This window comes from Apus apus, chromosome 18 (assembly GCF_020740795.1).
Source record: "Apus apus isolate bApuApu2 chromosome 18, bApuApu2.pri.cur, whole genome shotgun sequence".
NCBI classification, from domain to species: domain Eukaryota; kingdom Metazoa; phylum Chordata; class Aves; order Apodiformes; family Apodidae; genus Apus; species Apus apus.
Genome location: NC_067299.1, coordinates 6,820,661 through 6,831,702, shown reverse-complemented (window position 1 = coordinate 6,831,702; position 11,042 = coordinate 6,820,661). Strand labels below are relative to the sequence as shown.

The 11,042-nt window shown below is 63.2% G+C and overlaps 1 protein-coding gene across 3 annotated transcripts; it reads right to left on the bottom strand.

Annotated features, from left to right (window-relative positions):
* Positions 1–33: 33 nt before the first annotated feature.
* On the bottom strand, positions 34–10,799 carry LOC127392218 (ras GTPase-activating protein 4-like). 3 transcript variants are annotated; one of them, XM_051635922.1, is made up of 21 exons: positions 10,697–10,799; positions 6,521–6,577; positions 6,012–6,125; positions 5,614–5,675; positions 5,360–5,492; positions 4,991–5,072; positions 4,328–4,459; positions 4,166–4,257; positions 3,797–3,920; positions 3,506–3,689; positions 3,132–3,196; positions 2,813–2,925; positions 2,556–2,742; positions 2,172–2,309; positions 1,930–2,052; positions 1,732–1,830; positions 1,507–1,644; positions 1,276–1,411; positions 486–606; positions 340–398; positions 34–240 (listed from the first exon to the last, which is right to left on the bottom strand). In XM_051635922.1, the coding sequence occupies exons 1-21, from the start codon at positions 10,759–10,761 to the stop codon at positions 119–121; spliced, it is 2,346 nt and encodes a 781-aa protein (XP_051491882.1). In that variant the 5' UTR covers positions 10,762–10,799; the 3' UTR covers positions 34–118. The 3 variants fall into 3 exon arrangements, with proteins under 3 accessions (XP_051491882.1, XP_051491880.1, XP_051491881.1); XM_051635920.1 differs by having other exon boundaries at positions 1,732–2,052; XM_051635921.1 differs by having other exon boundaries at positions 1,732–2,052; positions 3,536–3,689.
* Between the last annotated feature and the right edge of the window lie 243 nt (positions 10,800–11,042).

Here is an 11,042-nt window from a genome sequence, read left to right as displayed (position 1 = left end):
CAGTGCCCCCACCAGAGACAGCCAGGACAGAGCTGCAGGACACCAGGTGCTTTTATTGCCAGCGCTGCGGGGGCTGCGGGGAGGGGACCCCAGGCCAGGGCTGGGGGGCTCGGGGCCCTCACGCCTGCAGCTGCAGCAGGGCAGGGGCCGGGGGGGCTGGGGGCTGTGCCCGCCGGTGGCAGCTCTCCAGGTCCCCCAGCACCCTGAAGAGCCTGCTCAGCCCCTCAGGCAAGGGGGCACCTGTGGGGAGACAGGGACAGCAGTGAGAGCCTGCACCCCACAACCCCCTCCCCCCAACCACAGCGTCCCCACCCCAAAACCCCCCCAACCCAAACCTACCTTCACCCTGGAGGTCCCTCGGGGCAGCCTCTGGCTCCAGTAGCTCCCAGTACTTCTCCCTGGGGAGGGAAGGAGGAGAGGGAGGGGCCCTGGGTCAGAGGTGGGGGTGCAGGTCAGGGGGGGGTTTCCCTGAGGAAGCAGCTCACCTGAAGGTCCCTTGGAGGCCCTGGAGGTGCTGGAACAGCCGCTGTGCCTCAGCCGCGGGGTCCAGGGGGTCACTCCAGCCCTGCAGGGTGACACCGTGTCGGGTCCGGTCGCAGCCCAGACCTGTGGGACAAGGGGTCACCAGAGAGGCATGGGATCATTCTGGGTGGGAAAAGACCTTTCAGGTTATTAAGTCCAGCCACTAACCTGCCACAGCCACCACTGCCCCATGTCCCTCAGCACCATCTCCAGGGCTTGGAAACCCCTCCAGGGATGGGGACTCCCCCCTGCCCTGGGCAGCCTGGGCCAGGGCCTGACAGCCCTTTCCATGAAGAAATTGTTCCTAATATCCAATCTCAGCCTTCCCTGGTGCAACTTGAGCCCCTTTCCTCTTGTTCCTTGGAAGAGGAGCCCAACCCCCCTGGCTCCAACCTCCCCTCAGGCAGCTGCAGAGCCAGCAGGTCTCCCCTCACCTCCTGGTCTCCAGGCTGGACACCCCCAGCTCCCTCAGCTGCTCCTCACACTTGTGCTCCAGCCCCTTCCCCAGCCCCGTTGCCCTTCCCTGGACATGCTCCAGCCCCTCCATGTCCTTCTCATCGTGAGGAGCCCAAAACTGACCCCAGGATTTGAGGTCCAGCCTCACCCATGCCCCCCTCCCAGGAGGACAACCCCTGCCCTGGCCCCGCCATTGCCAACACAAGGATGTTCTTGTCCCCGTTGGCCACCACCGCGGGGGGGGTGGGTGACCCCACCACCACCCCTGAGGGGATCCCAGGCGCCCGCCCCCACCACCTGTCCTCTCTTTCTGGTGGCAGCAGCTCCACTTGTCCCCGCGGAAGACGCCGGGGTGGTAGGTGCGGAGGACGCGGGGGTTGCTGCCGCACACCTTGCGCAGGGCTGACAGCCACTGGTTCAGCTCGTTGACGCACTGTAGGGTTCAGGGGAGGGGGGTGTTGAGGGGCTGTGACACCCCTCGGGATGGGGATGGGGTGGGGGGGTCCTGTGTCCCTCCCCCCAACCCACCTTGCACTGGAGGTAGGCTGTCTCCTGCTGCCCGCCTGCTCCCACGTAGACCACCTGCATGACGTGGGAGCTGCCGAAGCTCTTCTCCTCCACCTTCTCGGCCGCCAGGATGGCGCCCAGGGCGATGGCGCCGAGAGGCTGGTGGGGCAGGGGGACGCCAGGGTGGGTGTCAGAGCCACCCACCCACCCTGCCACCCCACCCCCCCCCAGCACGACCCCCTCCACCTCAGTGCTGGGGCTCTTGCTGAAGCTGAGGACCTCCCCGGTGAGGCAGAAGTGGAGCTTCTTGGCGGCAGCGGCCAGCAGGGGCCCCTTGCCCCGCGCCTTGTGGACAAAGAGCGGCCCCTCCTTCACCACCGCCCTGGAGGGGCCCGGCGGCCACCCCTCGCCTTCCTCCCCCTCCTCCTTCTCCTCCATCCCCACCAGCTGGGTGATGAAGCCTTTCATCCGGCCGATGCCTTGCTGCAGGGCCGGCAGCAACGGGGACAACCAGGTCTCTTTGGCCCGCCCGGCCGCCGGCTCCATGTTGCCCACCAGCTGGATGGCCTGGAGATCCCCAAGGATGGCGGCGTCACCGGTGGGGGGGGACGCAGCCAGACACCCCAAAACCCCACCTGGGTGACACCACCACCCCCATACCCCTTCTCGGTGTCCCCCTGTCCCACCTTGGCCAGCAGCAGCAGCGTGCGGCTGGTGCGCGCGTCAGCGTGGGCGTCCCTCAGGTGGAAGAGCTTGGGGGTCATGATGGCCGGCGAGAAGAAGCGGAGGCAGAGGAAGCTGGTGACGGCCACGAACTTGGTGTGCTGCAGCCAACCGAGGTGGGGTAGGAGACATCTGAGGGTCTGGCCCAAGACGGGGTGTCCCCAGGCACCCCCTACGTCGGTGCCTCAGGGACACGGGGCTTGGCTGCCAGCACCAGCCTTGGTGTTTGGGTCCCACTGCCCCCCTTCCCAAGGTGGGACCTCGCCGACCAAAGCTGGGCACGTTGTCCCCTTTCGAACCCCCCCCCCCCCATTTGACCCTGCTCCAACCTCCCAGCCCAGCCTGACCTGGTGCTGGGGGAAGCGCTCCCCGACGCGCTGGAAGAGGCGCCGGAAAGCGGCGCGGATGATGGGGGGACACGCTGGGGCCGACTTGACGATGGTGTCCAGCAGCTCCCCCAGGTAGGACTGGAGGTGCTGGCGGCCCTGCTCGATCACCTCGCCCTCCGTCTGCACCCGGTGCAGCCCCGAGCACCTGTGGGCACCAGCACCCTCAGCCCCACGGCCCGGGGTCCCCCCGGCCCACCGCCCCGTGTGCCCCTTACCCGACGTCTTTGATCTCCACCTTGCTGGGGTCCAGCTCCACGTACTTCTTCTCCTCAAACACCCGGGTGATGGTGGGTCCCAGCACGGTGTGCAGGTATGGCATCCCTGTCACCTGCCAAAGGGCCACGCAGGGGTTGGGGGATGTGGCCACAGGTTTGGCAAACGACACCCCCAGAGTCCCTGGTTAGGGTCACCCAGGGGATCTTCTCCAACCTCCCAGCCCCAGGGGAAGACACAGCCCCACCAGTGCTTCTCCTAGGGACAGCCCAGTGGGAGCCAGAGTGACCTGGGAAGAGCAGGTTTTGGGTGATGTGGCACCTTGAGGAAGGACTCCATAGACTTCGAGGCCAGGGAGTTGCTCCGGAACAAAGTGTTGGGCTCACCTGCAAAACAGAAGAAGGTCTGTGGCCTGGGGAAGGGCCACAGGTCACCCAGTGGGCAACTGCAGTCATGGGGAGCAATTAGAGGGGCTGTGCCCTCCACCCCCAGCCATCTCCATGGGAGTTAGGAGGATTTCCTAGCCTCAAACCACCTGCCCCTCCACCAGCCTCAGCCCATCAGTTGCTGGGGATCAACCCAACAGGTTCCCACCCAGAGCACAGCAGGATGGCAGAACTTGAACCATCACCCCCCCCAGAAAATCACCACACAAGGTCCCGGAGGTTTTGCAGTCCCGAGAGATGGCTGGAAACCTCTGGCTCTGCTCCCCACTCCAGCCTTACAGGGCTTGGCCAGCTCTAGCTCGAAGACCAGGTCCAGGAACTCCTTGACCAACCCTTGACCCAGGAAGAGTTTGACCAAGTTGATGGCGACCTCCTGCCGGCACTCGGCCGTGGTGGTTTCATCCAGGAGGGTGACCAGGTGCACTTGGCCATCCTGGTGGGGAAAGGCACCATGATGTGGTGGCCCAAGGGAGACGTGTGCCCTGGCAGAGAGCCACAGGAAGGTGGGTCCCCCAGCAGGGCTTCGCGTGGACCCCTCACCTGGCGCCCCGACTTCACCTCCTGGCACAGGAGCTGGACCAGGGGCTGGTAGCAGTGGGAGGGCAGCACCGTCTCATCCCTCAGCCTCACCTGCAGCTGGAGGGAGCCCAGGCTGCCCCGGCGCCTGCAGGACCACAGGACAGGTGGGTGGTGGGAGGGAGGGATGGAGAACTGCACCAAGCAGGAGGTGGGAAAGCTTGGGCAGGCAGGTGGGGCTGCCCCTACACCTTCCCCCCAGCCCAGACAAGGGCATTTCCAGGAGCTGCCTCTCCAAGGAGATGATGCTTCCCAGGAACAACCCCCTTCCCAGTATCCCTGAAGGTACCAGGACCACCCTGGAACACCCCAAGAACCCCGTGTCAGACTCACTCATCCTCCCTTGGCTTGGACTTCTCTGGCTGTAGCCTGAACCAGCCCTCCTCCTGCCCAGCTGCCTCCAGCCCGGGGACACTGAACACCACCTGGGAGGGGAAAGGAAGGCAGAAGGTTGGGCAGGATCTCCAGCAGCAGGGATGGGCTTTGGGGGCTTACCTTGCCCAGGAAGTCATTCCTTCCCACGAGGTCCCAGTCCCACACCTCCACGCACAGCTTCTCCCCAGCAGGCTCGGCCAGCTCGAACTCGAAGGTCTCGTTCCAGCGGGGGTAGCAGGACTTCTTGATGACCTGCAAAGGCAGCAGCTCCATCCCCCTGCCCTGGGTGGTTCTGACACGCCCTGGAGACACCGTGCTGGGGATGCTGGAGGACAGGGATGGCTCCTGGCTGAGGGCTGGGCTTCCCAGCCCTGAAGAAGAGGAGGATAAGGGAGAACCTTCTTACTCTCTACAAGTCCCTGAAAGGTGGGTGGGGTGAGGTTGATCTCTTCTCCCAAGAAACATTCAACAGAACATGAGGAAATGGCCTCAAGTTGCACCAGGGGAGGTTGAGATTGGATATTAGGAACAATTTCTTCCTGGCAAGGGCTGTCAGGCCCTGGCCCAGGCTGCCCAGGGTGGAGTCCCCATCCCTGGAGGGGTTTCCAAGCCCTGGAGATGGTGCTGAGGGATGTGGGGCAGGGGTGGCCTTGGCAGGGCTGGGTGAACAGTTGGACTGGATGATCTGAAAGGTCTTTCCCAACCAAACTGATTTGATGATGTGATGATTTCACCTGCCCCACGGGCAGGGTGGGGAAGGTGATAACCTGAAGCTGTACTCACGGGGCTCTCCTGCACCCTCCCGTTGTAGCGCAAGCGGACGAAGGGGTCGGAGGCGCCGTTCCGGTCCTTCCTGGCCAAATCCCTGCCCAGAAGAGAACGAATTTGCTGGTGTCCTCCCAAAACACCTGCAGGCACCCACTCCCTTCCGTGATTCCCCAGTATCTTGAGATGGATGCCCTAAAGCCCAGCAGATGAGGTGAACACCGCCCCAGGACCCCTGTCAGTTGCTGGATGGCGTGGAGGTTGCTCTGCGCCCAAGGAGGGACAACCAAGAAGACCTTAATAGCGTGGGGAAACTGAGTCACGGAGCCGTCAGGATTCACATGATGTCCCATGCAGCTCCCCACCACCCCCGTATCCCCTCCTCACCTGGCCTCCAGCACAGTGCAGCACAGCAGCCGCCGGCCACCCTGGTTGCCCTGGACCTCCACCCGCAGGTGGATCTCGCCCTGCACCTCCTCATCAGGGTCCACCTCGCTCAGGCTCATCCAGCCACTGTAGCCTGTGGGAAAAGGGAGAACCCTGATGGGTGGGAGGTGTCATTGGGGGGCCCTCAGGGCCGGGTTATTGCAGGGATGGGAGACAGGTCCCCACTGGCACCTTCCTGGCCAGCTGTGCCCTACCCTTGGGGTGCTCTGCCAGCATCTCCCGGGTGATGCAGACCTTCCCGATAACGTCGTCACGGCTGGAAAACAAAAGCCAGGAGCAGGACGTGGGGTGGTGTGGGGCTGGCACCTGGGGACAGCCCTGCCCCACGTCTTGGGGGGGACAAGGAGGACAGGTAGCCTGGGTTGGGGCCACCACCAGGTGTCTGTCCCCAAGGGGCACAGCTGCCACCCTTTGCTGCCAGCTGGAATAAAATCTTGAGAGCAAACTTCACCTGTTTGTGTCCTAAAGCCCAAGCTGGCGTGGGCAGGTGTGGATTCTCCAGTGTCTACTCTGGAGTTGAGCATGCAGGCAGCCATCATTGCCAGCCCCTGAGCACCCCACCACCACCACCCTGCAGCCAACCTGCTCATACCTGAGAGCATCCTCATCCAAGACATAGATGGAGACACTGTGAAAGGTGGGCTGGAGGTGCACCTCGTACTCCTCCCCCCAGAACGGGGACAGTGTCTTCCACACTGTGGCAGTCCTGTGGGGCAGATGACACCAGTGATGGGGGGCAAGGGACAGGGACTCCCTCGCTGGGGCACTCCCCACCTTCCCACCACTGGAAACCTTCCAGCTGTTGGTGACATGCAGCTGGGAGCAGCACCCCCAGGTTTGAACCCTCAGCTGGGGCAGGAGATGGGTCCCTGTCCTGTGGCTGTGGGCAGGCAAGACATGGGGGTTGGCTTACAGGGTGGGGGGTGACCACGAGCTGTTAGCCATTGTGGTCCACATTTGGAGGAGCAGCTCAGCACGAAGCAGGGAGTGAGTAATTAACAATAACGATCTTGTGTCTGCAGCAGGGTAGATGGAGGACCTTGCAGGGGGCCAGTCGTACTGGCAGGTTTGGGGACCAGGCAGGGAGAAGGAGCCACTCACCTGATGATGGCTTCATCATCAATCTTCACGATGCAGTAGGGGTCACTGCTCCCCGTGCTGGAAGGACACCACATGGCCCTGTCATTGCCACCGACAGTCCCCTACCCCAGCTCCTCAGGGCTCTCATAGTCATGGGCAACCATGACCCTCACCCTCAGAGTGGGGGAAACCTCACAGGTGTAGGAACACCCCAGGACCGTGGGGTGCTGGGGTACAAAGGCATCCCTGGAAGCCAAAGGCTTCAGTGGGTGGCTTTGGCCGTGGCTGCAGGTACGTGGTGACCTCAACCTCATTCCCAGCTCTGGGGGAAACACATCCCTGCCTGTGTCCGGCCACCGCATCCCGCTGGCAGCTGGGACGCCTTTCTTCTTCCAGATCGGAAGGAGAAGAACAAACAGAACCCACCCTTTCCCCGAAACGCCTCCAGGCACCCTCAGCCCCGCCACACGCACCGGGGGCTGCAACAACCTCCTCCAACCCTGGAGCACACCCGGAGCCCCGGACACCTCCATGGGGACATCCCCGGGGACACCCCCAGTGATGCAGAGGGTGTGAAGGGTGAGCAGGGATGTGATGCTCTGACCCCCCCCCCTCCCTCTTCCTCCCCGGGGACAGCCCCGGTCATTGCTCCCTCTGCCAACAAAATCAACCCAAAGGAAACAGAAACCAATCCCAGTTTTACAGCTTCTTGCCCCGGGTCATCAGAAAGGAGGTGGCTGAGATGCAGGCAGGGCTGGAGGCGGAGGAGCAGGCAGGAGCCGGGTGGTGACCGAGAGGGTGGGAAGGTTGCGGCTCCCGTCCCGCAGGCAGCCCGCACGGAGCTCCCGGCACGGTTACCCACGAACACGGGGCCTGGCAAAATGTCCCCTCGCCAGCCTCGAGCGTCCCGGAGCCGGGGGAGGGGGCAGCACATTGGGGGGGGATTGGTTGGGGACCTGGAGAAATTTCCCCCATCCCAGAAGGAGGGTGGTTGAGAGGCAGCTGCTGGGGGGTGAAAAGGGGAGGGGGGGGGATGGAAAGGGTTGGGGGGAGGGGGGGTGAAAGGGGTTATGGGGGTGCAAAGGGGTGTGTGTGGGGGTGAGTTCCCTGCCCTGCAGAACAGGGCTGGGGATGGCTCTCCAGGCCTTGGCACCCCCATCCCCAGGCACCCCAAGCACTTCGGGCCAGGCAGGGTGCTACGAGCAGCTCTCCGCCTGCTCCCTCCGGCCGAGGGCTCCTAACGAGGGCTCTAACGAGGGCTTTAATGAGGGCTCTTAACGAGGGCTTTAATGAGGGCTCTTAACGAGGGCTCTAACGAGGGGGAAGCGCCGTTTCCCGGCGCCGACGATTCCTGCCTCCTGCAAACCCTCCCGCCGGCAGGGAGCACGCAGGCAGAAAAGGGACCATCTGCCCTCCCGAGCAGTGCCCAGCAACGCGGGATGGCCTCCCGAGAGGGGCCACCTCGACACGGGGAACACCTTGTCCCCAGCACGGGGGATGCTCCGAGTCCCCTGGGACACGGGGTGCCAGCAAGGCGTCCTTGCGGCGCTGGGGCATCGTGTGCTCCGGGGATTAAAAAAAACACAGGGCGGACAAAATCCACCCTCCAGAGGCTGCAGAAGTGCCCAGGCTGCTGGGCAACCTGCCACCCGCAGCAGTGGGCGATAAACCCCCCGCCAAAGGCAAGGGGGGAACCCTGCACCGAGTGACATGGTTTGCACGGTGTTCCCGTCCCCGGGCACTGAGCGGTGGGGTGGGAAGAGATTTCTGAGGCCCGTGGGCTCTCCACGAGAGCTGGAGAGCACAGCTTGCTCCGGTCATCCCACCCCCCGGTCCCCCCCAAGCAGGCACCGGCAGCCACGGGCAGCAAAACTGGGGGGGTTGGTGCAGGGGAAGGAGCGAGGAAAGGGGAAGGTTGGGCTTTGGAAAGAGGAAATGAAGACTGAGGCTTTACAGACTGATAGCACAGTATAAATCGCGGGGAAGGAGGGGGGAGAGAATAAATGTGCGTGCTCCCTGCAGCCATCTGTCCCCCCAGGCAGCGCTGGGGGGGCTGGAGGTATCAGGCTTTGCCGTTAGAAATTCCCTTGGCTTTGTCCAGCCCTTGGAGGTGGGGCGAGAAAAGGGAACAATCAGTAAAGCAGCTCGTTTTCCTTGCTTTCCTACAACGCAGATGCAGGGGAGGATTTCGCAGAGCTCGGCTGGGAGGGGGTTCATGCTCCCTCCGTGTCTTGGGGTGGGGGGTGGCAGAGGCAGAGCCAAGCCAGGGCCAAGCTGGAGCTGCTGCAGCTCCTTCCCAGCGCAGTTTTCCCGGAGGGTGAAAGCACGAGCAGTTTTCCTGCCTCTTTATGGGCAGTTTCATGGCTTGGTGGCTGCGTGGGTGCCAAGCCCTGTGTTGGGTGGGCGGTGGCTTGGAAGGCAAAACCAACCAGGGGTAATTCTGCAGTGGGAGGAGGTGTGAGACCCACGGACACAGCAGTGGCCGGGGCAAAAATCCTGGGAAATCACCCTGCTGCTGCTGGGCACAGTGCCTTGGAGCAGGGTAGCACAGGGGAGGTCACAAACCACAGCCAGCATCGGGCAAACCCTGCTCCTGAGACTCCCTGTGCTGAACCCTGCAGAAGCTGGGGGGGATCTGGGGGTGCCCCATCACCCACGGGTGCCCGCAAACAGGGTCTGCCCTGCAAACGTGCCTGGCACTAACACCCCGCAGAAGGATTCTTCCCTGGGGAAACCAGCAGTGATCCCAAAGGCTGTGCAGGGCAGAGCAGAGGAACCGGATCTCCCCAAGCCCTCATTCCCAAGGGAGGGGGGTGGCAGCCAGACACAAGGTCAGGCGGTGGAGGGTGAGGATGTCGGATCCGGAGCTCGGGTTTCCCGGGATTTCCCCGGAGCAACCCCTCTCCCTGTCCAAAGCCGTGTCCCTAAACCTCCCGTCTGGAAAGCTCAACTCGAGGTTTCATCACCCAGCACCTTTTCTGTGACACTCTCTCCTCAAAAAACGGAGCCTCCTAAAAAAAAAAAAACACAACACCAGAGCCTCCTCCTGCTTGGTTCGAGCTCCCGGCATGGAATTCTGCCAAGGGATTGAAAAATCAGGCGCTGACACGGGGGATTAAAAAAAAAAAAAAAAAGTCATGTTCCTTTCCTTGTTTATCCTCTTTTTCCATGACGGCTGCAGGGATTTTTGCTGGGTTTCTGGCAGCCCTGACCCTGCCCAGCAGCTAAAAGCTCCTCAAGAGCCTTCTGTTGCCTCTCTGGCCACCCCAATGCCATCCCCCTGTCCCACCCCAGCTCTGTCCCCACATCCCACCCCACAGGGATCAGAGGATAACGCCAGGACACATGGGCAGCCCTGGGGGGGCTGCTGAGGAGGCAAAGCCTGAGTCAGGGGGATACTTTGGAGCCCCCTGAGCACAGCTGGGCTGGGAATGGAGCGGTGACAGGGGGTAGCCCTGCTTCTTTTGGGGGTCCCTGAAAAGAGCCCAGCTCCAGCTGCAAATGGGGGGGGGGGGTGGGTAGGGACAGGCCTGTCCCATGGCAGCACAGGGGGAGCCCCACAAAGTGTGGGCACTGCTGGGGACACCCCACCTCACCGCACTGAGTGCTCATGAGGGGCAACCTCAAAGCCATCCCAGGGGGTGTCCCCAAGCACGGGGGAGGATACCAAAACACTCCTGAGGCAACTCCCAGAGCACAAAGAACTGATTGAGGCACCCAAAGCCACCCAGGGGGAACACCCAAAGAAAGGGACAACCAAAGCCGTCCTGGGCAGAACCCCCAGTGCAAGGGCACCTCAAAGCCACCCAAGAAGAAACCTCAAAAGTGCACACACTGCTGGGGGGTGATCCCAGTGCTTTCCTGGGAGAAGCCTCCAATGCAAGGGAGGCCCCAAAGCCACCCTGAGGAGAACCTCCCATGCATGTGAACCTCAAAGCCATCCTAGAAGGAACCTCAAAAGCACAAGCCCTGCTCGAGATAGGCTTCAAAGCCACCCTGGAGGGAACCCCCAAAGCACAGGCACTGGGTGGACCCCAAGCCGTTCTGGCTGAAACTCCAAAGCAGGGAGGACACCCCAAAAACCACCCTGGGGGGTTGTCCTCACAGCACAGCAACCTGCTGGGGGACACAGCAAGCACTCCAAGGGGATACCCCCCCACCCCCTCCCACCCCAAGCCCTCCCGGGGGGACACTCACATGTCCTTGGCAGGCAGGTTCTTCCCCTCCACGATGCGGATGGAGAGCGCGCTCCGCCGGGCCATGGCGAGCGGGCAGCGGAGCGGAGCCTCGAACCCGCGGCCTCTCCGCTCCGCGCCCATGTGCGGGCCGGCACCTCCCGCCGCCAATCAGCGCTCGGGAACGGGGCAAGGGGCGGGGCAAATAACCTTTCCCGGGCGGCGATTGGGTGATTTTTATGGGCTGCCCGCCAAGGGGCGGAGCCTGGGCGGGGTGGGCGGGGCCGAGGCGGAGCCGCTCGGGGCGGGGTCCCCCCCCCCCCCCGGCTCTGCCCCCCCCTTCTCTCGGGGGTCCCGTTTGATCCCGG

Bases quoted from the DNA above. Each gene is read 5' to 3' on its own strand.
- LOC127392218 (XM_051635920.1), bottom strand. From the start codon at position 10,761: ATGGCCCGGCGGAGCGCGCTCTCCATCCGCATCGTGGAGGGGAAGAAC. The intron at 2,053-2,171 runs GTGGGACAGGGG...GGGGATCTCCAG, and splicing joins CGCTGCTGCTGCTGGCCAAG to GCCATCCAGCTGGTGGGCAA. The intron at 1,412-1,506 runs GTGGGTTGGGGG...TGAACCCTACAG, and splicing joins CAGCCTACCTCCAGTGCAAG to TGCGTCAACGAGCTGAACCA.